Source organism: Suillus subaureus, assembly GCF_016647635.1.
Source record: "Suillus subaureus strain MN1 chromosome Unknown BJ212scaffold_12, whole genome shotgun sequence".
Taxonomy (NCBI): Eukaryota; Fungi; Basidiomycota; class Agaricomycetes; order Boletales; family Suillaceae; genus Suillus; species Suillus subaureus.
Genome location: NW_024538568.1, coordinates 975091 through 1000291, shown reverse-complemented (window position 1 = coordinate 1000291; position 25201 = coordinate 975091). Strand labels below are relative to the sequence as shown.

Genomic DNA, 25201 nt, shown 5'->3' with positions numbered 1-25201 from the left:
CGTGTCTCATTACTATCCCGAAGTATCTGGTTTTAACCCAGGCCTTCCCGACGTGCCGCAGAAGGCACACAGCGAAGAAGCACCGGTCAAAGGGAACATTGGGGAGGCCGAAAGTGACAAAACCAGCGCAGCTCTATATCAACAGCAACGACAACTTATATTTTTTGCGGCGCTTGTGTTCTTGTTTTTTTCTGGCGCGCTGGGTCGATATGCTCAATTCGGGAGGGATCTCGCGTTTGGGTGGTGAGCATTTGATTGACAATTTTTCTACCGATGACTTGAACTATGCATATATGCCCTTCCTCATGTTCACTATGCCTTCTGACTGCCGTTTGCACATGCTCCGTGATTTCCTATCACCGTATACTTAATTGGTCCACTTGTAATTTTGAAACCATGAGCTATGCAGTGTTTTTTTCTTGACAACAGTTTCAAGCCAGGCGTTCAAGTCGTCTTCTGGAAAATCCCGCACGACCAGGCAAACGGCCTCGTTTCCTGGGCGTGGAAACACGAGAAACACATCTGAAGCAGCATTCATGGTGAATGTGTATCATGACTAAACTCTGATCTCAGAGCGGTCTCCCGAAGAATGTGCCTTGAGGAGAAATATTCACAGGAACAGATACGTACTATTAGTACTAGTACTAAGGTATATATGTGCTGTATCGTCCGGTTTGTACCCCAGTGGTTGTTCTCCAGACGCTGAGGTATGTTTCTATCTTCGTACACACTGTCTCTCTCTTACGAACATCCATCTCTAGCAACGTCCTTAGGTGGCGTGAATATGATAGCGGTTCTCCAGACGTTGAGCAACATCCTTTGGCTGCTACTTTCAATTTCAATAACGTCATTATCATCTTCAACCCAGGGGACCAGACCCCATACTTCGACCGACGATCACGAGTCACCCAATCACAAGGAGTCACTTCAGATCTTGCATGAGATGGAGGATACGACGGGCATAGATGCACAAGCTCTCGGTGCCTTCCAACCGGGGACGGGAAATGCCAGAGAGAAGCTTCAATGGCATCTACGCATGCCACGACTGTGCCAGGCGGCTCCTCCAGGAGATCGTGGCGGGGTCAGGCGATATCTCTCTCCTCGACTGGGTCGGACGATCCTCTGAGTTCAATAGTGGTACTTCCAGCTGATATTGCGTCATATGCAGCTCCTCCAAGTGCCCTCCCATATCTGTCTGAAGACTGAGAATCAGACAGCGGTCTCTTCGCTTGCAATATGCCGTCGCCGTTGATCAGGTTTCGAAACTTTATACCCTGTTGGAGAACCTAAACACTACTCGCTTTGCGCACCGCAGACTGCATTTGCCTTGCATCTCCTTCCGTGTCACGGAAGTCAGACTGCAGCGTGGTCAGCCCAAGAAACCCCCCGCACGTATGAAGTCAAAGCAGACAAACTTTATGACCTGCTGATCACCAGCGACCAGACGCTAGTCGAATTCTTGCGGGCAAGGCCCACGCGACAGAAATTCTTGCTTGTCCGTCCGTGGGACAGAAGTCTCTTCGAGCTGCCTGACTTCGCAGACGATGCAGACTCGGAAAGCTTGGGAGATTGGTCCGAATCTGAGTTTCCGTTATACTATTCGCACGGAGGTTATCATGTCAAAGAGGAACCGGCTGATTCAGAATCTCTTTCTCGAGTGTTACGATCGATCGTTCGCCTTGGACAACCGTTCAGTGCAATTTTGCTAGCACAGCAGCGCGGCGGAGAATACAAGAGGATCGCCTCGGATCACGATATCATTGTACAAGTCAAAGACAAGGTTTCTAATCACAGTCTGATGGATATCAGGACGCTAGAAGTATTGTAGCTGTATGTTTTTTGAAGACCAGAGACTTCTGAGAGGTTTTCATTCATGCATTAACGATATCTCATAATCATGAATACGCAGATACTGTTGCTCATGATTGTGCTTGATTGTACTTTGAATGAATTTGTTTGTCCACCAATGGCATTGATGTATCATCCAGGCGGACAGCGACCGATAATCTCCGTCACCATCGTGTTTCCAGCATAATGTGTCATTTGCGAAGAATTGTTTACAGCTACAAGGTTGCTACAAGGCCAGTTATACCTCGTGAATTATTCACCCTGACCGGTCTGACATTCGCATGAGATCACGACTACACTCGAGTACCAGCGAATCTAGTGGAAATACAAAGCGCTGTGGTTGGGTGTGCTCGGGCTCCTCCGCAAGTTGTCTTCAAGTCTTTCATTATATCTTTAACTCCTTTAGATTGCCCTGGAACAGTCTAGGACACAGAAATAAACACAGAAGACAGTCTATTGATATATTCAAGAAACAAGATCACCAACATCGAGGTCCCGTAGTGCCAGACAACACTCTGAGAACGGGGCAGCTCCTCTGTTGTACTGCACAGGCACGTCAGTATATGGCTCACCGCGGCTGAAACCAGACCATAGCTTCAGCTGGTTGTCGAGCCAATAAGCTTCTCTTCTGTGATGGAGAATGTCACAAAAACGGCGACTGTGGTTAAAGGGAGTTGTAGTATATGAGCAAGCACTTTTGGAGTTAGACGATGAACGATTTACAAACAGAGCCTGATGGGTTGTAGTTTTTTCCGCACTCACTGAGAGACCTAGCGATGACCACCCATGTAGCGATCAAGCATCTCCAGCGTCAGCTGGAGCTCGACGAGACGTTCAGGAGGCAACAATTTACACGTGACCTCGAGTTATTCTTTCTCCGTGAGCGCTCTCGGGGCAGAAGCCTGATCCGATATGAGACTGAGGAATTACAGCATGCGGTCAGCTGAGATGAGGAGGTATGTTGAGACGAACTTGACTTTGTTGTCCATGGCCTCGAGCTGCCTGGCAACTTCAAATGCGACGACACCGCCATAATTGTAGCAGGCGATGATGCATGGCGCTGCCTGGGTCCTCTTGACTCTTGCGGTGCAACTAGATGTCATCTCGGTTATAGAAGTGAAGAACAGGTGGCCGGGATCGAAGCTACGAGCACGAGTACGTATAATAAACACTCATTTTGGAAGTGTTCGGCGAGATTGAAGAAAATGAGAACTTCTCCCCAACTAGGGTGAATAAGGAAGATCGATGTCTTATTTGTAGTCAGTTAACGATGGGGACATACTCCTCAGTCTGGTTAGCAAGAAGTTGATGCAGTTGCTTGAAGGATTTGGACAGTGGCAATTTCAGGCAGACCGAAGTGAATCTCTCCCTCGCGCTTCAACCTGGAGACGATGTGTGAGTGGATGTCATTGATGGTGAGGATAGATATATTCATCTGATAACATCAATACAGGTACCGCATAGTTCGAATAAGTTGACACATGCCAGTACCAGCTCGCTCTCCGCAAGGTTAAAGACCCCTACGCATATCTTGGCAAGTATCTTTTCGTCTGCGTGGATGAGGCGACAAAAGAGGCGTAGTGTGGTAATCACTGTGGTTCCACCCCAGCATGGGTACTGCGCTTCGCCAGCTCGCCTTGTTTGAAAATATTAAAATGATGTACCTCTTTGTCGGTGCTCGATAGACTGTTCCAGAAGATTGCGAAGACACTTGCTGGTTCTTTTTGATGGCCATTCGATTGCCACTCGAGGGCACAAAGATTCCTAGAAAGATAGTGTTAAGCTTACTTGCTGTGATAATACTAAATAGAACTCACCATGCTGTGATCTTGGGGCTCATGTGCATTGGCTTAGTACTCAGCTGTCACTTCTTAATTGGTTGGGCCTTCAAGTCAATCATATTAGAAGGAATGGACTTTGGGGGGTTTGCTGCCATGAGTTCCATCTTGACAGCCAGGGAAGATGGATCAGTGTCTGATAGGTTATTTGATGGAGGGGCAGTTGTAGTTGACTCGGAGGTAGTAGTTCCAGAAGTCGAAGAGTCGGTGACACAAGAAGAAGTAGGGACCTTCTTTGTGATCAGTTTGGGGCAAGGTTTGAAGACAATATTAGAACTTAATTGATCACATCAGTAGGATCAATCAATTAATAGAACGATCACTTACAGTGGATTGTTGATTTCTACAGCAATCAATTCCTTTTCTTTTCCCTTGTCAGCACGGGGCAGTGGAGTTGGCTTGCGTTTGAGTGAAGGGTGTTGCAGGGTTTCTGGGTTCTCAGTGTGGGGTGACACAGGCGCAATCTACAACAGTTTAATAAATAAAAAGGACTGCAAGTTTGGCTTACCAGAGGAATATACAGATCTTCATCGAGATCCTCCACTTCGACCCGTTGTCTTTTCAACACTGGTTCTGCGACAGGGTTGATACCAATGTGAACTCGTTTCAGAGAAGGCATTGAAGAAGCTGACAAAGGAGGGGTAACTGCAGGCATTGAAGAAGATGATGAAGGAGGGGTGACAGCAGGCATTGGGGACTCATCTTCAGACTTGATAGTTTGCTTCTTCGCGATGTGGTAGTGGTACCATTTGGAATAGTTGTCAATCATTAATTTCATAGCTTTCCAATTGTCAGCACACAGACAGAATTCAATGTAATGTTTGCATAGCATATGAATAAGCCAGTGTATGACTTTGAGTGATGCTTGGCCGATGGACTCAGGCACAAGACCTTGAGATTCAAGTTGTTGAAAACATGACAGCATGAAAAGTTGAATAGTTTTTGCCTGTTGTGCAGAAACAGGCTGTCCAGCTTCATCCTGCAGATAGGTACATGCTACATTGATGCCTCATGCCATGTGTGTGGCCCCTTGCTTCTTGCCAGAAGATCCAGGATTGGCTGATGTACTTGATGGCATGTTCTCCTGCCAGTCTTTCTTCATCCATGATTTGACCAGTGGGTAATTGATTGTGTTGAGGTCACAATTGGAATCTTCATGAGCAACGTCCAAAAGATCAAGTTTTTGGTCTGTGGTACCATCACTTGCAACAGACAGAGACAAACTTGAGGCAGTTGAGCTAGCCAAACCTCGACTATTAACAAGTATAGTCTTGTTAGGGTTAGCATGATATCATTGATTGCATCAGAAAACATGGTGATAGCGCATATATGTGGTGATCGTGCATATATGCGCGCACAATGACTGAAACTTACTGTAACATTTCACACTTAGTATTCAGACACAAGTTTTTGTTGATGAGCATCACTTTCTCTGACTGGAGAAAGGCAACTGTGTGCTGGAGTTCTGAAATTTCTCACTTCAATTGTGAGATCATGCTGTTATCAGGATCATTTTGAGATAACAGATCCCGAATAAGAAGGGCCCAGAGGCCTTCATTCAATGTGGAAGACTGCTGTGTGTATCTCATTAATGTAATATTAGGTGTATCTGATAGAACTCACGGTGTTATTGGTATCACAATCACGCTGGGTGTGTTGAAAATGATGCGAGCTCCCAGAATTAAGCTGCGGATCAAGAGAATTTTGTGGAGAAATTTGAGACATGAGGAGATTGGCATATCCTGTCGGTGAAATTGCTGTGTTGGACATAATGATGGTGTGATGAGAAGGGGTGCTGCAGTACAAGTCAAGAAAGGAAATTGACCAAGTTCAACTCATCCTACACTAAGTTCAACTAAGTTAACCATTGATGTCCCTTGATCATGATACTGATGGTTATGATGCTGATACAAGGTATGTTTTTCATCACTTCTAATGCTGTAACCACTAACATTGTACCTTAGCATATCTTTTTTCCAGCACACCGAAGATGACACCCTCGGATGATATGCTTCTCAACCCTGCATACTGGCAAGCACATCCAGAGAAAAGACATATGATTAGACAGCGACTATTGTGAGTTCTCATTGTATTATTGTACAGTATCTTAGCTCAAGAATTTGTATCTACTAAGGCATCACCCACACACCTTACCTCCCTGGCCTGACGATCCCAAAAGCACCACCGAACCCAAAGTCATCACTGCTCCCCCTCGTCCCAATGACCCAGATAGTATCACTGAGTCTGAAAGTGATCTGCCACCCCCACAAACCACTGCTCCCCCTCATGTAGACAACCCAGATAGTATAACTGAGCCCGAAAGTGACCCACTGCTGCAAGCTACTGCTCCCCCTCATGTAGATGATCCAGATAGTGTCACCAAACCTGAAAGTGACCCACCTGCCGCAAGTTGTCACTGCTCCCCCTCATATGGATGACCTGGACAGCATCACCGAACCCGAAAGTGACCCACCCAAGCCAAGTATCACTATCACTTCCACACCCAAAGCCACTATCTGGAAGTCTATATTCACAGTGCCAAGCCCACCCCCACCTGGATCAATTTACTGGAAGTATGTGACCCAGGAGGAGGATAATGCATGGTATGACCGATCATGAACAGACAAGGATTTTCTCGTGGTTCATGCAATGAAACAAGAACTTGAAGACAAGTCTTAGTGCACAGTATGTGTTAGTGTAGTGATACATTGAATAAACTGGATTACATCTCATTAAAAAAAGAACTCAGTCCTCATCAAGAATCTCCTCCTCTTCCGTGCCGCTCATTCTTATTATGTCCAGCCCTGGGTGCTCCACAAGGTAGAAAAGAATACCATCAATACCCAGAAAACTGTGAGGAATCATAGCTACTACAGACTGTATAGTATGAACCTCCACAAGTTTCAACAAAGCGTCTCTGTTATACCGACAGGTGAAGACCATTTGAAACAAGTTTTCAAATAGGTCAGTGTGTGGTTGGCTAAATTCAGATATGAGCACCAAGGTCTTCTCTTCAGTGTGAATCTTCATATTGAAATAGAACAAGACTTTGGCTACAGCAGTCTTGCATGTCAACCAATAACTTTAGTGCACATGTCAATGTGTGATACAGGTAGAGTGACCATACAAAATGTACCTTCACATTGCACACCATTCTTGGTTGCTTGGACATAGCATTTTCCTTCCATGCAGACCGTGCAACTTGCCTGTTTGGAAGGTGAAGACATGCCCATTAAGTGATGAGAGGAGCAGAGGTGACATTGATGTCATTGTTGGCCAGGCAGTGAAGTATCACTTGGGCTTCACAGGGATGTACTGCATGTGCTATTCTCTCTCATCTCCAGAGCAGCAGATAGCCTCAGCCAAGGTCCAGTGATCCTTTTGGGGGAGTGTTTGATGAGGGTTCAATTGTGGGAATGATGGCCTTGATAACGTTAATTTGACAACAACGAGCAGCGCATTGAGAGAGATTAGCATAGACTGATGAGTTATGCAATCGGATTTCTTGAGCAAGATTGCTGATTATGCATTCCATAGTCCATTGTGATGAGCAGATAGGTGGTCCCTTGTTGACAGTCTCACCAGCAATATGTGTGATTGAGTGGAGCCATGGTCAAATGAAATGAAGCTGATCAATCTGGTGCTGGTAATAGAGCTCTTCGAATTCATCTGCAAAATGAAGAAGGTGATGGTGACCTTCAACAAGATCAGATTGAGATATATGATATTGTTGCATTATACATAGTCCCCAGGCAAGATGGCAAAAATGCGACCAATAGGGCTCAGGCAGAATGCCATAGAGTGTCACTGGTGCCATCCCATACAGGTAGAGAAGCCATTCCCAGGCCTTATACCCACTGTTGATCTTCTCCACAGGGTTACGAGGGGGTCGATCAAATGAACCTGGCAGAAAGGGTGTTGCATCTGCGATCAGAGATCCGTGGGCCTTCCAAGTTGCCTTCATCAGAACTGCCCAGGCCCACATGAATTTATCATCCATTGTCTTGGCTCTAAAAGTTCCTCTCCAGAGGGGTAGAAGGAGATTGCTGGTATTGATGGCAGCTATGTGCATGATGTCAGGGCCAAAACAGAGCGGGACTAGCAAAATATGATCAGTGTCGAAGCCACAAAAGATGCTAGGTTTCATAATGCCTGTCTTGAGGCGTGCAAGCTCATATTCGGCCATGGTGGAACAGCAGATCACGCACTCAAGATTCCATTCATAATCAAATGGTCCAGGAAGGGGAAGCCGATCAATGAAGAAGTCAGGGTGATCAGGATGATCAGTACCTTCAGGTTGACATAGGGCAGGATAGTATGTCAGTGCACCTGGTTTGTGCCTCCCTGGGAGTCCACAATAGAGACAGCATGCAAATCTGCCATGGTGACCAATGAGGCCAGTGAGGAATGCCATACCAGGGACATCTGCTGTTGCAATGAAGAGAAAGGGATTAGATCTGAATAGAATCTTCTTTGCGCTGTCCCAGATTGGTAGCCCTTCAGTCTGGATCGCACAAAGATGGTGTAGGCTGGGGAAAATGAAAGAATCTAGATTTTTCGGTTTTTTTGGGCCAGGGATGATACCACCTGGGAGTACATACTTCTTCTTGTACCATTTGTCTGGTGTGTGATTGAAGATTACCCAAATGTATATCCAACAGTCCAACTGCTTGGATTCATAGAGTTGCACTCTGTCGATTGAGAACATGAGAACCGCATCACCATCTTTAATTTTGCCAGATTGGCATGTGTCCAGATATTGCTTCCCATGGAGGACATCTTCATATACCTCCGGAATGCCATCGGTAGTCTTCAGTTCGTCAATGATCTTGTTGGTGTACTCCTGGCGCCATCACATCTTCTCAGCCTGGTCTGGATGGCGCCATAGGGCCTGGAGCTGCGGTCCAATGGGAAATGTGTCAAACATTTTCTGATCTACCTTCTTCTGAGGTGAGCTTTTTTTGGTGTCCCATCGATCTTCTCCACATCAAGGACAATGATCAAGCGTGGCATACAGACCCATGAATGCAAGACATGTGTTTGAACACATGTCATTAACGATCGGGACAACAACACTAAGTTCAGAGACAGCTTGCTTCATGCAGTAGTGACTGTGTATGTTGTCTTCAGGATGTCATTCAATTGTAGCCTCGCGAATAAGATTGTAAGCATGGACTGTTGTATTGGCAAAATAATACTTTAGGGATAGGATGAGATTAGGATCTGATGTATCAGGAAGTTCACAAGGGGGATTTCGGAGTCTGTCTAGTGCATCTGTAGGTAGCCATGAGTGAGCATCATCAAGAGAGGCTTTTCGAAGAGCGGTGATGAAAAACATGGCATCCTGTGCATCTTCAAGATGTGACAACCACTGTAACTCAGCTAAGTCCTCATCTGTCCAGCCCATGGTGCCCAAGTCAGGGCCTGCACCCTCAGGATCAACGTCATCTTGGGGCATGTCTTGATCAAAATTTTCAGGCATAATGTCCTCGACCTGAGCTTCCTCTTCCTCAACCTGAGCTTCCTCTTCCTCCTCCCTGTCCTCAGGTCCCATATCACCAAAATTGGTGCCATCAAGGTGATCGAAATCTGCCTTGAGTGTGTCAAGGCCTGGAATATTGTCAGCAGCCTCAGGTGTATGAAGATCTTATTATTCATGTCAGTAAATTGATCTTGATCACAGGGTTATGAATGCACCATCTTCTGCACCATCAATGGCAATAATCCAATCATCAAAGGCACCATCTGGCTCAATACCTTCGGAAGGATCTGCCAGTGTGTCATCCAGTAAGTTAGGCTTGTGTTTTGATGTGGGTGGCTGTTCCCGATGATCTGGTACTTCCAGGTGGTGCTTGCTAGACGAGGGTACTGGTACAGGAGTTGTAGCTTTTGTGGGAAGTGGTGGGGGGAAAAGTCTAGCGACTCTTTTGGGTTTGTGCTGGAAGTAAGTAGTTCAGGGTACGTGCTTGGGCTTGCCTTTGTTCTTCCAAAGGCAGGCATCACAATCGCATATGTGAGTATAATCACTGTTTGCAAGTCGATGTATGCCAGCCTCGAGGTTCTCGGACGTTGTAAAATCCATGAAGAGGCTGTGCGATCACAAAGGGAAGTTCAAGTGTATATGCGCAATCGCAATGTAAACTTAGGGCCTGGACAGCTGCCATTTGTTTCTCAGTTTGTTTCTCAGTTTGTTTCTGTATGTGGCGTGGCACTTGTGACATAACAGTGACCAACAGTGACCTTTGTGTGACGGTCTCAAATGCCCACTCATACCTCCCTTTACCGCTGCTATGGCAAAGAAAAAGACTACTGTACCTTCAGCAAACAATGCCGGGACTTTAGCAGTTGCTCGCTGGACTGTCGAAGAGACATCCCGCCTTCTCGAATACCTCATAGCTCACCGTGCTGAAGGTGGAGATGGGACAGGATTCAAACAGTCTACTTTTACTGGCGCATCAACTCATTTGCAGGAGCCACCAGGTGGCGTTTTGAAGGAAAACCATGTAGGGGGATCTGGCAGGGACTGGCAATCATGCAAGAACAAGTGGTTAAATGTACGTTCTCTGCTCATGCTAGATTATATTCTGATTGTAATTTGCACAGTGCAAAAAAAAATATGCCGCTATTATCGATATCAAATCTCAATCAGGCTTTTCATGGGATGATGAACTTGGTGCGAATATTGGTCCTGCTGACGCCGCTCGTTGGATGGCATTTGCAAAGGTGCGCTTCAGTTATGATATGAGAGGGGTACTGATATGATTATGAGTTTGCAGACACGTCCTGATACCAAACCGTTTCGCAACAAGGGCTGGGAACACTTCCACGAGATGGACGAACTCATGTGCACACAACGCCCTCGCGGTACCAACGCCTTCCATGCTGGACATGAGACGTTCGAGTCTGAACAAGCACCCCCTGATGATGACCAGGCCAATGGAAACGATACTCAACCTGTTGTGGAAGATGAGGTAGAGCGGTTAGTTGATGAGTATGTCAAGGACCAGGAGCGAGTAGCAGGAATGGTCAGTGACAAAGGGAAAACGGTTGCCGAGAGAGAGGTAGTGGCTGAGGACGACGACGAAGACGATATTATTCCTTGGGAGGTGACTCCTGTCAGAACCATGGTCAAGCGCAAGTTCGTATCTACCCGGTCTTCAACACCCTCCCTCACTGCCTCTGGATCTGGTACTACAAGCTCTGGTCCACCATCGAAACGCCGTCAGTTTAGCGGATCAGCAGGGGCACTCTACGCAATCAATGACCAATTTTCAGCATTCAGCGACATCTTCCGAGCCTCGTCGCAATCACACACTTCAAGCCCATCTATTATACTGTCACCTCAGCGCAAACAGGTGGCCATGCGACGTGCACAGGAGCTAGAAAAGCATCTTGACGATGATAGTATGGCAGCGCTCATTGAAGCATTTCAGATGGATGTCAGCGCTGCTGATGCATATATGGTCATGACAGATGACGGTCCAAGGAAGTCTTTTGTTGATAGAAAAATCAAACATATTAACCGGCAGGTTCTGTAGATTCAAATACTAGTATTGTAGGTCTCTATTCACGTATTCTGACGAGCGCAACAAATCCTATGGTAGTCCTCCCACATGGCGACCGCGATATGATCTCTGTCTTCAGTCGCCCACTGCCTCTCTTCACGGTCAGCTGGTCCCTCTGCAAGGTCGCCTCTAGACTCGCCTGGATCGCAGTCAACAATGTCTTCATCGGCAAATTCTTCTATTTCTGTTGGATCATGAATGCGAATAAAATTATGGATCGCACATAGGGCTGGGGGGATGCGAGCTTGCATCGACATACTATACTCTGGTGGGTGTACCAGTATCATGAACCGCCTCTTGAGCACCCCGAATATTCTCTCAATAGCATTACGAGCTTGAGCATGCCGGAGATTATAAATTTCTTTTGACGTTTTTGGCCTGTCACAGCGTTGAGAAGACACTACAGTGAGTCGTATATCACTCACCGAACTGCAGCTCGCCCCCATTCAGCCAGATGGTACCGAACACCTCAGTATGGGACAAGGAGTGAGTCGCATATCCCAAACCCAGCATCTGCAAGATAATATCTCCCTTCTGGAATATATAGGTCTGTGAGCCAGGCATTATTGTAGAGTGTCGAGTCTGATGTTGATCCATCCCAACCACTGAGGACATACTGGAACTGGAGATCGAAGGAACAGCAAGTGAGACAATTTTGGCTGACACCACCTTTGTGGTTTCGTGATAGTTGCCGTTCTGCTGCAGATGGGCAGCATGCAATGTGGGTACCATCAATTGCCCCGAGTGCACCTGAAAAGTACAGGAAGAATTTAGAATTTTCCAATATTTCCTTTGGTATGGGTGCATTGTCGTGCGGAAGGGATACAAATTTGTTGTAGAATGGAGCCGAAGATATGGCAAGTAGGACTTTCTTGAAATATCTGATAAGGCCTGTGTGAGGCTACTGGTAGTACAAATATCTTTGCAAGGTGAACATACTTTTGTATTGTCGTGTGAGAGTGCTGGAAGCGTTCTGCAACATGACAGCTCGATAACCCAGTCACACAGGTGTAGAGAAATATAGCAATCTGTTCATCAAGTGAAATATACTTTGAATCACAAAGTCCACAAGCCTGAAGTTCCTGTACAAGTGCATGAAATACGACCTTTCTCATCCCAAGCTCATTTTTGATCCAGTTGGGATGTCCGTTGACAAGCTCTTGCACCCATGCATGCCCAGAGAGGATCGAGGTATGGTAAGGCTCTTTATTGAGAAATGGGGTCATGTAAACAATTATAGCACCTATTATGAGCTGGATAACCATTGCTGCTGCCATTCGGAGGACATAGAACCGGTGAATTTGCTCTCTTGCTGCCAGTGGAGGCGGCATTGAGTCCTTAGTATGTGTGACTAAACCCTATGTCACTGCTGTTTGTATATATTGTGGTAAATGAAACTAACTGAGAAACAAACTGAGAAACAAATGGCAGCTGTCCAGGCCCTTAATCTAGGCGTAGCTTTGTAATTTGCAAGGTGTTGTTTGCAACAAATTGATTGCAGCAAATACACTGCAAATTTCAAACATTTGCTTGCAAGTTTGGACTTTGCATTTAATTTCACAATTTGCATTTTTGCCGTCTCGAAATTGTTAGATTACTATCTATCTCATTTGGTACTTAGATATCTATCCTTATCCCAATCGCCGGTCATTGCAATGAAGGTGGGAAATTTCCGACATCGGTGTCTAATTAAGTTCCCGCTTAGTGGGGATCTCTTTGGTAGCCGCATCCCCAACCACATCGGGCAAGCTACCTATGCTCTCTAGTACAGGAACACCACTATCGAAGCATTGACCGGTTGAGGGTCCCACTTAAAAAGCAGCAACGACTATGTACTCCTGCGCACCCATTCAGAGCACTAACATCCTTTTCTTTTGTTTTTCTTTCACAGATGACAAGGCTCTCCTTAGGTTCGCTATATATCACACACCTTCTTTCAGCCAGGGATAGGGAAGATCCCGCCATACCGGAGTGGAATGCATCTACCCAGAAGCAGTTCGGACAACCCCTAAAAACCTTCCCGCTCCTTCGTCATCCCATCTCGCGTCATTTCGCTGCCAAGGCTCAAGCCTCTAACTCAGAGGCATGTTTCCATCCTTAACTCTGATAACATAATCTGAGTGTGCTTCGTGCTACAGGGCTTCCTAATCAATGCAAAGTCTGTCGCCATTCAGCCCTCCTCGGCGACCTCTCTTTACATGAGTTGCACATTGTCACCCACGTGGACGCCCGATCGCGGCACATTGCTGGAGTGGAACACATCCGAGTCCGCCTCCACCTGGAAGCAAGTCACTCATTCCCTTGCGGGCCCACCCATCGCTTCCACATTTTTTGACAGCCAAGTTGGACTCCAGCGGCTGTCAGATCGACGAACCTTCACCACCTTCCAACGCTCAGTGGTCACCCTCTCTGTAGATAACACCCGCATCCTGAGTGGATGTCAGGATAAGATTATCTCAGAGTGGGTAGCACCCAAGGATGCTTTGCAAGAGAAACCAGCATCAATAGTACGTTCCCGTTGATTTCCCGCCCCTTCGTCATCTCATTTCGCATACTTTTGCCGCCAAGGCTGTTTCTGATCCAAAGGCATGTTTCCATCCTTAACTCTGATAACACAATTAGAGCGTGCTTCGTGCTACAGATTCTCGCAATCAATACAAAGACTGTCACCATTCAGCCTTCTTCGATTCTGAATTCTGTAAGCAGCACCATATTTGCAAACCGCAGCAAGGCCAAGTTGGAAAAATCGTTATGGGAGGATGCGCTTGTAGATGCGCAAAGGGTACGATGATATCCACTCAGACAGTTGTTTTAGCCGATGCTCACTAACACGATACACAGGTCATCGAACTCGAGCCTTCGTCACATGTTGGATATCAGTTGAAGCATACAGCACTTCATGGCGTACACCGCTACAGTGAAGCTATCGAGGCTTTCCAAATCATGCTTGCGAAATTGGATAGTGCTCACGGTACGCAAATACGAAGTAAGCCCTAAGCAAGACGCGTGCTCAGATGCTCAGCTCTTTCCTCAGAGCTGCGCGAGAAGTATGTCGGTCCATCTAGAGCAGAAGGCGTCATTCGAAAGTTCATCGACATCCAACTTTACACTGCCCCGCTTCGTCTGCTCAACACCAGCTCTGGGCTCCTGTGTGATCGAGAAGCGCAGATAAGCGTCTTCAAAACGACTGCAGAGTACAAACAGCTTCTCTTGTCGATTATGAACCATGCAGACCTTTCAATGGAGCGCATCGCAGACGTGGTGGCGACATACTTCCGTTACGTCATGTTATCCCATAGATGGGGAGAGAACGAGCCGCTGCTGCACGACATCCAGGATAAGGTCGTATACAAGTTAAAGGCAGCTGGCAGTCTTGTGAAATTGCAGTCATTCTGCAAATCAGCTCGCCACGCAGGGTATCACTGGGCCTGGGTCGACACGTGTTGCATCGACCAGAATAATAATGTCGAGCTCCAAAAGTCATTCAACTCCATGTTTGTCTGGTATCACCACTCAGCGCTCACGACCGTTTACCTGTCGGATGTTCCGCCTTCGGCCAAGTCTGGCGCCCTAGCGAAGAGTGCCTGGAACACCCGAGGGTGGACCGTCCCCGAATTCCTTGCTTCTAGAGTCATTCTCTTCTACCAACAAGATTGGATGCTATATCTCGACGACCGCTCCCCCAACCACAAGGAATCTGTCGAGATCATGCATGAGTTGGAGGATGCGACAGGCATAGATGCGCGCGTCCTCGTCGCATTCCAACCTGGTATGAGAGATGCTCGACAGAAACTCCAATGGGTGTCTACGCGTGTCACCACTGTGCCGGAAGACATCGCGTATTCATTGTTTGGCATCTTTGGCGTTGCACTACCTATCCTTTATGGCGAAAACGCGCAAAATGCGCTCGGGCGGCTCCTGCAAGAGATCGTGGCTCGGTCGGGGGACATCACCGCCCTTGACTGGGTTGGACAACCGTCCGAGTTCAATAGTTGTCTTCCAGCCCACATATCCTCATACGCTGCTCCTCCATGCTCCCTCCCATATTTGTCTGAAGACGAGATTCAGACAGCGGTCTCTTCGCTGCGACACACTGCGGCCGTGGATCAGGCTTCGAAATTTTATGACCGGCTCGACAATATGAGCGCTCCTCGCTTCGCGAGCTGCAGGCTCCGTCTGCCATGCATCGTATTTCCTGTCACAGAAGTCAGACGGAGGTCTGGTCCAGCCCAAGAGGCATTGTTCACTTATGGAGTCAGGGCAGACGGACTTGATGACTTATCGATCACCACCGAAGAGAATCTGATTCAATTTTCACGACCCAGGCCCACTCGACGGACGTTCTTACTTGTTCATCCTTGGGATCGTCGTCTCCTTGAGCTGCCTGACATCGCGGACGATGCAGAATGCTTGGGAGATCGTCCTCAGCCCGAGTCTCTGCTAGATGACTCTGACTCCATCAGCGATTCTCCTGGAGAAGCAGAGTTGGCTGATTCAGAATCTTACTCACGTGCATTGAGATTGATCGTTCGCCTTGGACAGCCGTTCGGCGCATTTTTGCTAGCACAGCAGCGGGGCGGAGAATACAAGAGGATTGCATCGGATCATGATATCATTGCACAAGTCAAAGACGTGTCTTCTGCTCATACCATGATGGACATTAGGACTCTGGAAATATTGTAGCCATATATGGTTTTTATTTTGAAGTCTGGGGGCTGTATTATCAGACGACGCATATCCATATAGATACCTTCTAATTCCAATCACGCATTGGCACTGCCCTTGTCCTGGCCCTTTCATCTATTTCCACTTCTCGCCATCAGTAATTTACAACATCTCGTGACACCTTGCTACAGACAAGCTGCAGCACACGAATTAACACCGCCTTCAGTTATGATAACTTAATCAATCGCGACCTCCATGAGCTGAAATTCAAGTAGCTAGTTATTCAGGGACACCAAATTGCAATATCTTGAGGCAGGCATCCAACCCCTTCTTTGGCAATTTACGCATACCCTCCAGGTTTACCCTCACCATGGCCGCCCTACGTCTGTCCGAAAGGTTCGTCAATAGCCTCAATTTACCAATGTCAATTAATTCAGGTAGAAGAGTATGTATCTCGACACTTTTGGGAGACTTGAAGACTTGTTTGAAAACGGTCAGAACGGCATCCTCTGGAGATCCATTCGGACGACAGAAAAACACTCGTCTTGTGTCCATTTTCCGGTGAACAGTATTCGATGGTTCATGAAGCAAACATATACCCATTGGTAGGTAGCAGACGCTCGAAGATTGTCATCACATGCGTTGGGAGGTAGATGTAAATCCTAAGACTTTTTTCTTCCCTGGTGCAACATGAAACAGTAGTCTTCGCATCAGGAAAGGATGAAAGATCACGTCTATACTTTTTTGAGTAAGGGTAGCCGTATTGAAAAATATCACATATTTACTTGCCACATCCGAGTCGGTATCAACTGCAAGACTTAGCCAAACACGAGCAAGATCCGGTTGTCTCACCAATTCTTCAGCAATATCAGGGGTATGTCACAGCTCAGCGTTCAATGCCCTTAAGCGCATCTCGTAATAAAGTAACAATCTAGATGTTGTGACTTGTCACCAAGGATGAGATAGACGAGATTTGCAGGAATCCGGGTAACTTCTGTGGTGTGTTTTATTGATAACTTCAATGGCCAGTATGAAAGGATTAAATATGATGTACTGAACTCACAGGTGGAACAGAAACATCGGAGTTCAAAGGATTTCACTGATTTGTCAGATGGCCGACCGCCCAGTGATGCGCAATATTAATGAAGGAGGAGACACACCTCTTCCTGGTGATCCGTGACATAAAATAATGCAGGGTTCAGACCCGCATCAGCACGCGGCGCTGCTGCTACCGAACAACTTATCTCGGTCCTTTGAGGCTTGAGCCTGCTGTTCTCCATCCTTTCTTCCTTCGCCATCATGCGTCGTTGCAGTGTGTGCAAGATCGAGTGCGAAAAGTCGCTGCGATGCTCAAAATGTCAGAAAACTATGTGAGTACAAGCTGGTACAAGAGATAAAAACTTTTGATCTGACTTTGTGATTGTTGGGACAGCTACTGCTCGTACGTGACAGGCATAAGCGCTAGCGCTTGTTAGACTGGGAGTCTCACATAATAATTCTCCTCTAGTGTGGAGTGCCAGAAAGTTGACTGGAAGGTGCACAAACGCAGCGTCTGCACCAAGCCGGCCATCTTACATAGGGTGGACAAAATGATGAAAAAATGGAGTGGGCCGGGGTCGATGATGGACAGCATTGATAGGATGGAACAATTGGCTTGGGAAGAGCGCCGGCAGAACTCAATTCCTACGCTAAAATGCGATGGCTGTTTTGCGCGATTCCGTGGTACTCCTCCAGATGAAGACGACGAGGACGATGCGGAGGATGTAGGAGACGCCTTCAAGCGGTGCACGACTTGTGATTATACCATTTGCAAGAATTGTGCGCATCCAGATATGCAAGGTACGTTTCATGGCTTCCATGTCTCATTTTTGACCGCTGAATCTGTGAATCCTAGGTGTACCGTACTTTAATCGCCCACCAGGCACTTGCCGCTGTCTAAAATCGAATTTTGGCGAAAGCTACTGCTTGTCGTCGCCCTGTTACCTTCACGGTGACGGTAGTAAACCATACTACGGTGATAGACACCCCGATATGGCGGGCAGTGGGTACGGTGAAGATGCATTTGAGGCGAAGGAGCGGCAGTGCAGGACATGTGGTGTGATTGCGCGATGCTTGAAGAAGGAGCATCTGAAGGACGCGCTTCCTGGCATGAATTAGCTATGTAAAGTCTGGCGAAACTTACGCGAATTTGTCTGTTTTCCAGTTTGCTCCATGCTGGCATGGATTTTGGTGATACTAGGACTTCTTGTAACGTTGTTGTCTACCATTGATCGATATTTAGATAGTACTGTGCAGCTTAGTTCGAGGGTGACGGTGAACGGTTATATTCATACATTTCAAGTTACCAACGTGTTGGACGCAGCCGCAAACAACTTTATGTAAACAAAGCAACTTTGTTCGGAACTGACACGATGATTCATTCTATTGATACTTTGTTGGTACTCTCACATGTTTTCTGCACCTCACCAACGGTCTCCCTTCGGTAATTGGATCGACAACTGCGTGACGATTCAGAGTCTTCATATCAATATTCGACACTGCGTATGAACGAGGCATCTGAAAAGAGATTCTCCGACAATTCGAATTTTAGCATCAACAAACTTGGAAGATATCTCATCCGACGCTGAGCTGGAGCTGAAGCTACGCACTGAGGACTCTGATGATGCATTTGTAGTGATATTTGTCAAGAAGGGTCAATGTAGATGTCCGCAAACCCGAGGTTACAATATGCGATAGAAACGTATCAGCAGGGATCCGAAAGGCTGGAGATAATCTCCAACCACAACTGGGAATTTCTAGAAAACTGGTGTCAGACTTGGACGTGCGGGGTGGACGAGCATGTTTCGAAGGACGAGAGTGTAAGCTATATCACAGAGTATACATTGACTACATAACGCTAATGCTACAAATACTTTTTATAATAGTGGGTGTGAAACCCTGATAACTGGCATCGTTGAAATCTTTGGTTATCGACGCCTTGCTATCGGGTTACCTCAGGTAAGCAAGTCATCTTCTTGTGCCAGTATCATCTTGACATGCCTGACCATGATGATCGTCACCTGTTGCCTTTCTAGTAGGTGCCACCTTCATCATATCACAATGGCAATAAGCACAGCATCACAACGTTACAATCCCTGACACTTACCACAATCAACCGCGCCTGCTCCCTCTGCACCGCCACCCTCCTCACCCTCCGTACCTCAAACTCAGGTTCTGTCCCGTCGAGCTGTGCATATGATGGCCGAGGGCCGTTTCGAAGCTCGTACATGGACTGTGCGTGATATATCTGCGCATACCACCTCAGCACAACGACCATACGACAAAGAACATGCACAAACCTGTTGAGTCATATCTTTCAATGCTAAGTTTTAACACGTAGTAGCTCTTCCCCTCAGTTTGACGACATGTTGTCTTGCAAATCACGCTTTCAAACCCCAGGATTTAATACTCGACGGCTGTGGGCGAACTCCACAGCACACAAATGAGCAATTGTCCAAGCAAACAAACAAAAGCGTCAGTGGTATGGTGAGTGGCGTGCGCTTTGCTTCCACAATTTATCGTCCACAGTTGCTTGTACACTGGGTGTTTACTTAAATACCTGTTTCGCTATGATGAGAAGGTCAGCAACCACTCCCCTCATTCGCACTCTAAAATTCTAGCTTGCATCGGATCGCTCCAGGACCTGTATCCTCTTACTGTATAGACATGGAAACGGAAATAGGTCCCGCACGTCACAACCCCCTGGATGCACAACGTTTCGACCCGCTACGGCGCACTCGCACAGTCAGTATTTCCTTTGGTTCATCTTCTTAACATGATCGTTCACATCTGTTCCATTGTTCAGAGACTCGTCTCGCTTCTCAACACTAGCACTTCAAAACTGATGATGAGGCAAGGTCTTTGCGTCAGGACCGAGCGAGCGAGCGTGGATGATATGTGGCCAGACCACAAGGTTGTAGTCGATCCTTTTGAGGCGGGAGGTTCTGATTCGGAGGGATCGTGCCCACTCCCATCCTTTACTTCTACGGAAGCGCGCGCCACTTCCCTTACACCTATCGACATATACGATCACGACGACATTGTTGTCACACGTACCATCATCCACCCTAATCCCAATCCCCATCGTGGTCCTACTCGTATGCTATCTCGCACGCGGATGGTGTTTACATGCATGTTCTCGTGCTCACCGTCTCCCACAAACGCCTACTCTCCTTTTCCATCTTCGTCGTCTGTGTCACCCCGATCCACCCCCCTTTCGCGCTCCACGAGCCTGGTGCTCCGAGCGCTCAACTGTTTCAGCACATCCTCAGCTTTCGATAGCGATGCGGATGATATAAAAATTCACAGGAGGGAGAGGCCTGTATTGCTGGTGATTGTTAAGGAGACGAGGGAAAGGTATGAGGATGATCGGGCGTTTAAGGAGATTGTGGGGAGCGTCTTCCCTGCTGCTGGTGTGAGGGGTGGCGCTTGAGATTGATTCTTGCATGGCGTGGGTTAGATGGATGCTTATGAATGATCGCGCTGCGGCTCTGGATGCCCTATTGCATATATCCCTTATTACGCTGATCATTTATTATTAACTTGGTTGTCATCTACCTCACTGTGCGAGTGCTGCGTGATCGGGAGTGGTCCGAGCGGGGGTACACCAACTGCAAAGATCGGCTTCCTTCTCAAATCACAAGTAGGCGTTGATACATAAAGCTGAATGTGTGTTTTCTGTGGTTCTGAAACGAAGTTTGCAGCCATGGAGTCATCACGCACGAGAGCAAACACCATGTCACGCAACTCCAGGTATGCGGCATCGATACACCGACTTCCTGAAAATGCCCGACAGTGTATATTTTTCGATGATCTGTGGAATTGACCCCGAGCGCGACACCGTGCAAGGGAAAGGAGCACAAATACATCTATTCACCTGCTCATTATCGCCAATCCTTTCGAACATCGCGTGTGCTTTGCCTTTCGCGTTGCATACGGGTCCAAAGATGTCTACATCCGCTGCATGGTTTGGTCTCTTTGCTCGCAGCACGGGGACTTTGACAACAACTCCTCTGTCCTTGCGGGCCTTTCCTCATCCTCGTGCTTTCGAATTTGGTAAACATGCTGCGGCATCAGTTCCATTGTTCGTCTCGCCAGTTCTGAACTCTCTCCTTTGACTTTAGCTATTGTGTTTGCAGCGGGTACTCCGATGAATTGCTTGTTGGTGAGGAGATACTGAGGACGTTGTCAGGGTGTGGAGTGGGCGATGAATGGAACTCTCCGAATATGAGTTTTTTTCGGTCATTGAGGGACCATTTGTACATCGCAGAGAGTCCAAATCAGAAGTATGAGGGCAATCAGAAGATAAGCGGAGTATGAGTTTTCAAACTAGATCCGAGATATCTGATAGTGTGGTGGATGAATGCGGATGTCCCTGTGGATATGAACAGGGTGTGATGTGCTCACATTCGTGCAAACAGTTTAAAATTTGGCAGTTCAGACTCCAGAGGGATGGACAACGAGTTTTCTGAGAATGTGAGGCCATCGAGGAAGATGTAGCTATCTGCTATAGGAGTCAGAGAGGAGATGAAAGGACATCAAAATACTGTTGTTGTTGTCAATTACCACATTACATGATGGGTACTACGCCACTCACACGGCAAGTCCCCGACTCCCATCTTCACATGAAATATTGCCATTGCGCTATGGCCACCACTGCGTGAACAAATAGCAAGCCGCATGTCAGTCATTTATCCGATGAAATCATGATTACCCATTCAATACTCATTATACATCCAATCGACAACCCTGGAGAGTGGCATACATGTCCCGCAGCTCTCGTAGGTCTTTATCTCGTCGGACTTGGAGCAGAAGCCGACCCTGTTTAGTTACATCCCTTGATGCACCCTGGGGCTGTATCATATCATGCTCAGTATTGACAATCCTGGGATTAATGAAGACAGATGCACGTTTGATTTTCCGCTTATCATCTGTCCATTTTAGTTACTCCGACTCACGGCGCTAATGGCTAGTAGCAATATAAAATGGCCCCTCTTTGACTGACTTTTCCTCCAGCAATCCGCTCTATTATCAACTGCCTCACATACCAGGCAAGTTGTCTGACTTAGTTCTCAGCCCCCTGACCATAACGCGACTGACTCCGTCTTGTAGCTTAACCGCACTCACCACCACCACCATCATGTTCAACAACAACACCCAGCAATGCAACTGCACCTCCGAGTGAGTTTTGCCTTTCGACATTTAAATGAATTGTTTCTGACTGTCTGTCAACAGCTGCAACTGCCAGGCTGGTAACTGCGACTGCAAGAACTAAATATCACGCGCAAGCGCACTTGCCTTGCTGTGTATGTAAACATAAATATATCAGCCGTTTGATGTGACTTGTACTGTTGTATTGAAATGCCAGAGTTGTTCTAGTAAAGCGACGTCTCTTGGATAAAGCTGGCACTCCGAAATTCTGAATGGCCCTTGAACCCGCTACTTCAAGGACTTCGGCAATATCGTAACTGTCGTTTAACTTGCATAGTACGGTATCTCCCAGGTTTAAACCAAATGACTCCACTCGGTGCGAGCACTTTTAAGATTGGAACATGTGTATTGGCACCCGGCATTGCAGTGCTATATTGACTACGCGCCCCAAACCCTGACTCTGCTTTTGGGACAACAACTACTCGACCGTTCATCACACCTGTTTTTCAAACAGGGCCTTTGAAAGTTGACAGCTGTTGGCATTCAAGTAATATATAAGGTATAGTACCATATGAACGATTGTCTCGATAAGTACGTAGGTCAACTGTTGATTGCTCGCGCAAAGACTGAGACAAGGGGGAAGAACTACTTTCAAACCCAAGATCAAATCTAGTCAAAACACGACGAATGAAGATGATGAAGCAGTGTACCACAGCTCACCGCAAAACCAGATAGAAAAGCCATGCACGAAAAATTCTGTTAGATAGAAAGGCAACACACGAATATTCCATGCAAGGTATCAGAACTTGCTGCCTCAGGCAGAGCTAGCGAAGTCTATGACAATGGCTGACGCGGGTCAGGTTCGAGGGCTACGTCTGGTTGAAGGATCGTGCTATGATCTGATTCATGGTTCGGGATAGTATGGTCTGGTTCGCTCTCCTCCACGAATGTGGAGGTCGGGGAGGATGTTCATGTATATGTATGCTTGAATCGGGTTAACCAAAAGATCGGATAGCGCCAGCAGTCGGTGTCGCTGTTTATCAGTTGTTTTAGAGCCTGGACACGAGAAAACTGTGCAGATGGGTATAGAGGAGGATGAAGGGGTATCAATACTGTCAGATGGAATGACATGGTGTTATCTGTGTGGGGATATAAGGTGCTAAGACGTATCATCATCAAGTCAGAAACCAAAACCACCCAGAGATATCTGATGTTCAAAAAAAGACATACATAATTATAATATTTCTAGCGTCCTGATGTCCATCATGTTGTGCACAGATGTCACATCTTTGACTTGTGCAATGATATCGTGATCCGATGCGATCCTCTTGTATTCTCCGGTGCGCTGTTGGGCAAGCAAAAATGCGCCAAACGGCTGTCCTAGGCGAGCGATCAATCGCAATGCCTGTGAGTAAGACTCCAAATCAGCCAACTCCTCTTCTCCAGGCGAGCCGTCAAGAGACTCGGGCTCCGACCAACCTCCCAAGCTTTCTGCATCATCTACGAAGTCAGGTAGCTCAAGGAGGCGACGATCCCAAGGACGGACAAGTAAGAACGTCTGTCGAGCTGGTCTGAGCCGTGAGAATTGTACCAGCTTCTCGTCAGTGGTGATCAGTAGGTCATCGAGCCCGTCTGCCTTGACTCCGTATGTGAACAATGTCTCTTGGGTTGTACCAGCCCTCCGCCTGACTTCAGTGACAGGAAATATGATGCAAGGCAGACGGAGCCTGCAATTCGTAAAGCGTGGATAGCTCAAATTTGCGAGCTGGTCGTAAAATTTCGAAGCTTGATCCATGGCCACAGTGTGTTGCAGTGAAGAGACTGCCGTCTGGATCCCATCTTCAGATAAGTATGGCGGGGCGCATGGTGGAGCTGCGTAGGAGGTAATGTCGGCTGGAAGACAGCTATTGAACTCGGATGGTTGTCCGACCCAGTCCAGGGCGGTGATGTCCCCTGACCGAGCCACGATCTCCTGCAGAAGCCGCCCGAGCGCATTTTGCGCATTTTCGCCATAAAGGATAGGTAGTTGGATGCCGAATATACCAAACAATGAGTATGCAATGTCTTCTGGTACAGTGGTGACACGCGAAGACGCCCATTGCAGTTTCTCTCGGGCATCTCTCATCCCCGGTTGGAAGGCAACAAGAGCGCGTGCATCTATGCCCGTCGCATCCTCCAACTCATGCATGATCTCCATAGATTCCTTGTGGTTGAGGGAGTGGTTGTCGAGATATAGCGTCCAATCCTGTTGGTAGAAGCGAATGGTTTTAGAAGCGAGGAATTCCGGGACGGTCCATCCGCGGGTGTTCCATTCACTCTTAGCTAGTGCGCCAGATTTGGATGCAGACGGAACATCCGAGAGGTATACGACTGTGAGTGCTGAACGATGATACCAGGCAAACGCGGAGTTGAGTGACTTTTGGAGCTCGACATGGTTATTCTGGTCGATGCAACATGTGTCAACCCAGGCCCAGTGAAACCCCGCTTGACGAGCTACTTTGCAAAATGACTGTAACTTCATGACACCGGCTGCATTCAACTTGTATACGATCTTGTCTTGGATGTCGTGCAGCAGCGGCTCATTCTCACCCCATCGATGGGATAACATGACGTAACGGAAATACATCGCCACCAGGTCTGCGATGCGCTCCATTGGGAGGTCTGCATGCTTCATAATCGATAACAGAAGCTGTTTGTACTCTGTAGTCGTCTTGAAGGTGCTTATCTGCGCTTCTCGGTCACACAAGAGCCCGGTGTTGGTGTTGAGCAGGCGAAGTGGTGCGGAGTCAAGCTGGACATTTATGACCTTTCGAATGACACCTTCTGCTTCAGAGGGACTGACAGACTTGTCGCGCAGCTCTGAAGAGAGAGTTGAGTATCTGAGTATGTGTGTTACGTGGAACTTACTTCGTATTTGCATACTGTGAGTACTGGCCAGTTTCGCGAGCATCATCTGAAAGGCCTCGATTGCTTCAACATACCGTTGTGCGCCATGAAGCGCCATGTGCTTCAACTGATATCCAACATGAGACGAAGGCTCAAGTTCGATTACCTATGTAAGCATTAGCTAGAACACTGCCTGAATGGATGTTATTG

General features: G+C 47.2%; 9 protein-coding genes across 9 annotated transcripts; 6 read left to right on the top strand and 3 right to left on the bottom strand.

Moving 5' to 3' along the window:
• Positions 1-634: 634 nt before the first annotated feature.
• Positions 635-1335, top strand: BJ212DRAFT_130119 (uncharacterized protein). Its single transcript, XM_041333093.1, has 2 exons — positions 635-707; positions 762-1335. The coding sequence occupies exon 2, from the start codon at positions 785-787 to the stop codon at positions 1124-1126; it is 342 nt and encodes a 113-aa protein (XP_041194281.1). The 5' UTR covers positions 635-707; positions 762-784; the 3' UTR covers positions 1127-1335.
• An 803-nt stretch (positions 1336-2138) lies between these two features.
• BJ212DRAFT_1587207 (uncharacterized protein) lies at positions 2139-3493 on the top strand (the record flags this gene model as incomplete). Its single annotated transcript, XM_041342399.1, has 4 exons — positions 2139-2786; positions 2890-3003; positions 3109-3243; positions 3302-3493. Exons 1-4 carry the CDS (start codon positions 2625-2627, stop codon positions 3491-3493), a joined length of 603 nt encoding a protein of 200 aa, XP_041194280.1. The 5' UTR covers positions 2139-2624.
• On the bottom strand, positions 3231-4601 carry BJ212DRAFT_130100 (uncharacterized protein). The gene is made up of 4 exons (XM_041333072.1): positions 4195-4601; positions 4014-4150; positions 3666-3962; positions 3231-3612 (listed from the first exon to the last, which is right to left on the bottom strand). Exons 1-3 carry the CDS (start codon positions 4516-4518, stop codon positions 3713-3715), a joined length of 711 nt encoding a protein of 236 aa, XP_041194279.1. The 5' UTR covers positions 4519-4601; the 3' UTR covers positions 3231-3612; positions 3666-3712.
• Positions 4602-5556: 955 nt separating this feature from the next.
• On the top strand, positions 5557-6305 carry BJ212DRAFT_1480040 (uncharacterized protein; the record flags this gene model as incomplete). Its single annotated transcript, XM_041339998.1, has 4 exons — positions 5557-5600; positions 5667-5762; positions 5821-6008; positions 6061-6305. The coding sequence occupies 4 exons, from the start codon at positions 5557-5559 to the stop codon at positions 6303-6305; spliced, it is 573 nt and encodes a 190-aa protein (XP_041194278.1).
• A 2515-nt stretch (positions 6306-8820) lies between these two features.
• Positions 8821-9768, bottom strand: BJ212DRAFT_1299035 (uncharacterized protein; the record flags this gene model as incomplete). Its single annotated transcript, XM_041332783.1, has 3 exons — positions 8821-9296; positions 9384-9624; positions 9649-9768. The coding sequence occupies 3 exons, from the start codon at positions 9766-9768 to the stop codon at positions 8821-8823; spliced, it is 837 nt and encodes a 278-aa protein (XP_041194277.1).
• Positions 9769-12999: 3231 nt separating this feature from the next.
• BJ212DRAFT_1429596 (heterokaryon incompatibility protein-domain-containing protein) lies at positions 13000-15936 on the top strand (the record flags this gene model as incomplete). The annotated part of the gene is made up of 6 exons (XM_041337675.1): positions 13000-13334; positions 13390-13758; positions 13820-13837; positions 13893-14033; positions 14093-14237; positions 14286-15936. Exons 1-6 carry the CDS (start codon positions 13143-13145, stop codon positions 15932-15934), a joined length of 2514 nt encoding a protein of 837 aa, XP_041194276.1. The 5' UTR covers positions 13000-13142.
• Positions 15937-17538: 1602 nt separating this feature from the next.
• Positions 17539-18073, top strand: BJ212DRAFT_1480035 (uncharacterized protein; the record flags this gene model as incomplete). Its single annotated transcript, XM_041339997.1, has 2 exons — positions 17539-17755; positions 17811-18073. 2 exons carry the CDS (start codon positions 17539-17541, stop codon positions 18071-18073), a joined length of 480 nt encoding a protein of 159 aa, XP_041194275.1.
• A 1548-nt stretch (positions 18074-19621) lies between these two features.
• On the top strand, positions 19622-20387 carry BJ212DRAFT_1480034 (uncharacterized protein; the record flags this gene model as incomplete). Its single annotated transcript, XM_041339996.1, has 2 exons — positions 19622-19699; positions 19761-20387. The coding sequence occupies 2 exons, from the start codon at positions 19622-19624 to the stop codon at positions 20385-20387; spliced, it is 705 nt and encodes a 234-aa protein (XP_041194274.1).
• A 2952-nt stretch (positions 20388-23339) lies between these two features.
• On the bottom strand, positions 23340-25109 carry BJ212DRAFT_1299031 (heterokaryon incompatibility protein-domain-containing protein; the record flags this gene model as incomplete). Its single annotated transcript, XM_041332782.1, has 2 exons — positions 23340-24964; positions 25013-25109. 2 exons carry the CDS (start codon positions 25107-25109, stop codon positions 23340-23342), a joined length of 1722 nt encoding a protein of 573 aa, XP_041194273.1.
• Between the last annotated feature and the right edge of the window lie 92 nt (positions 25110-25201).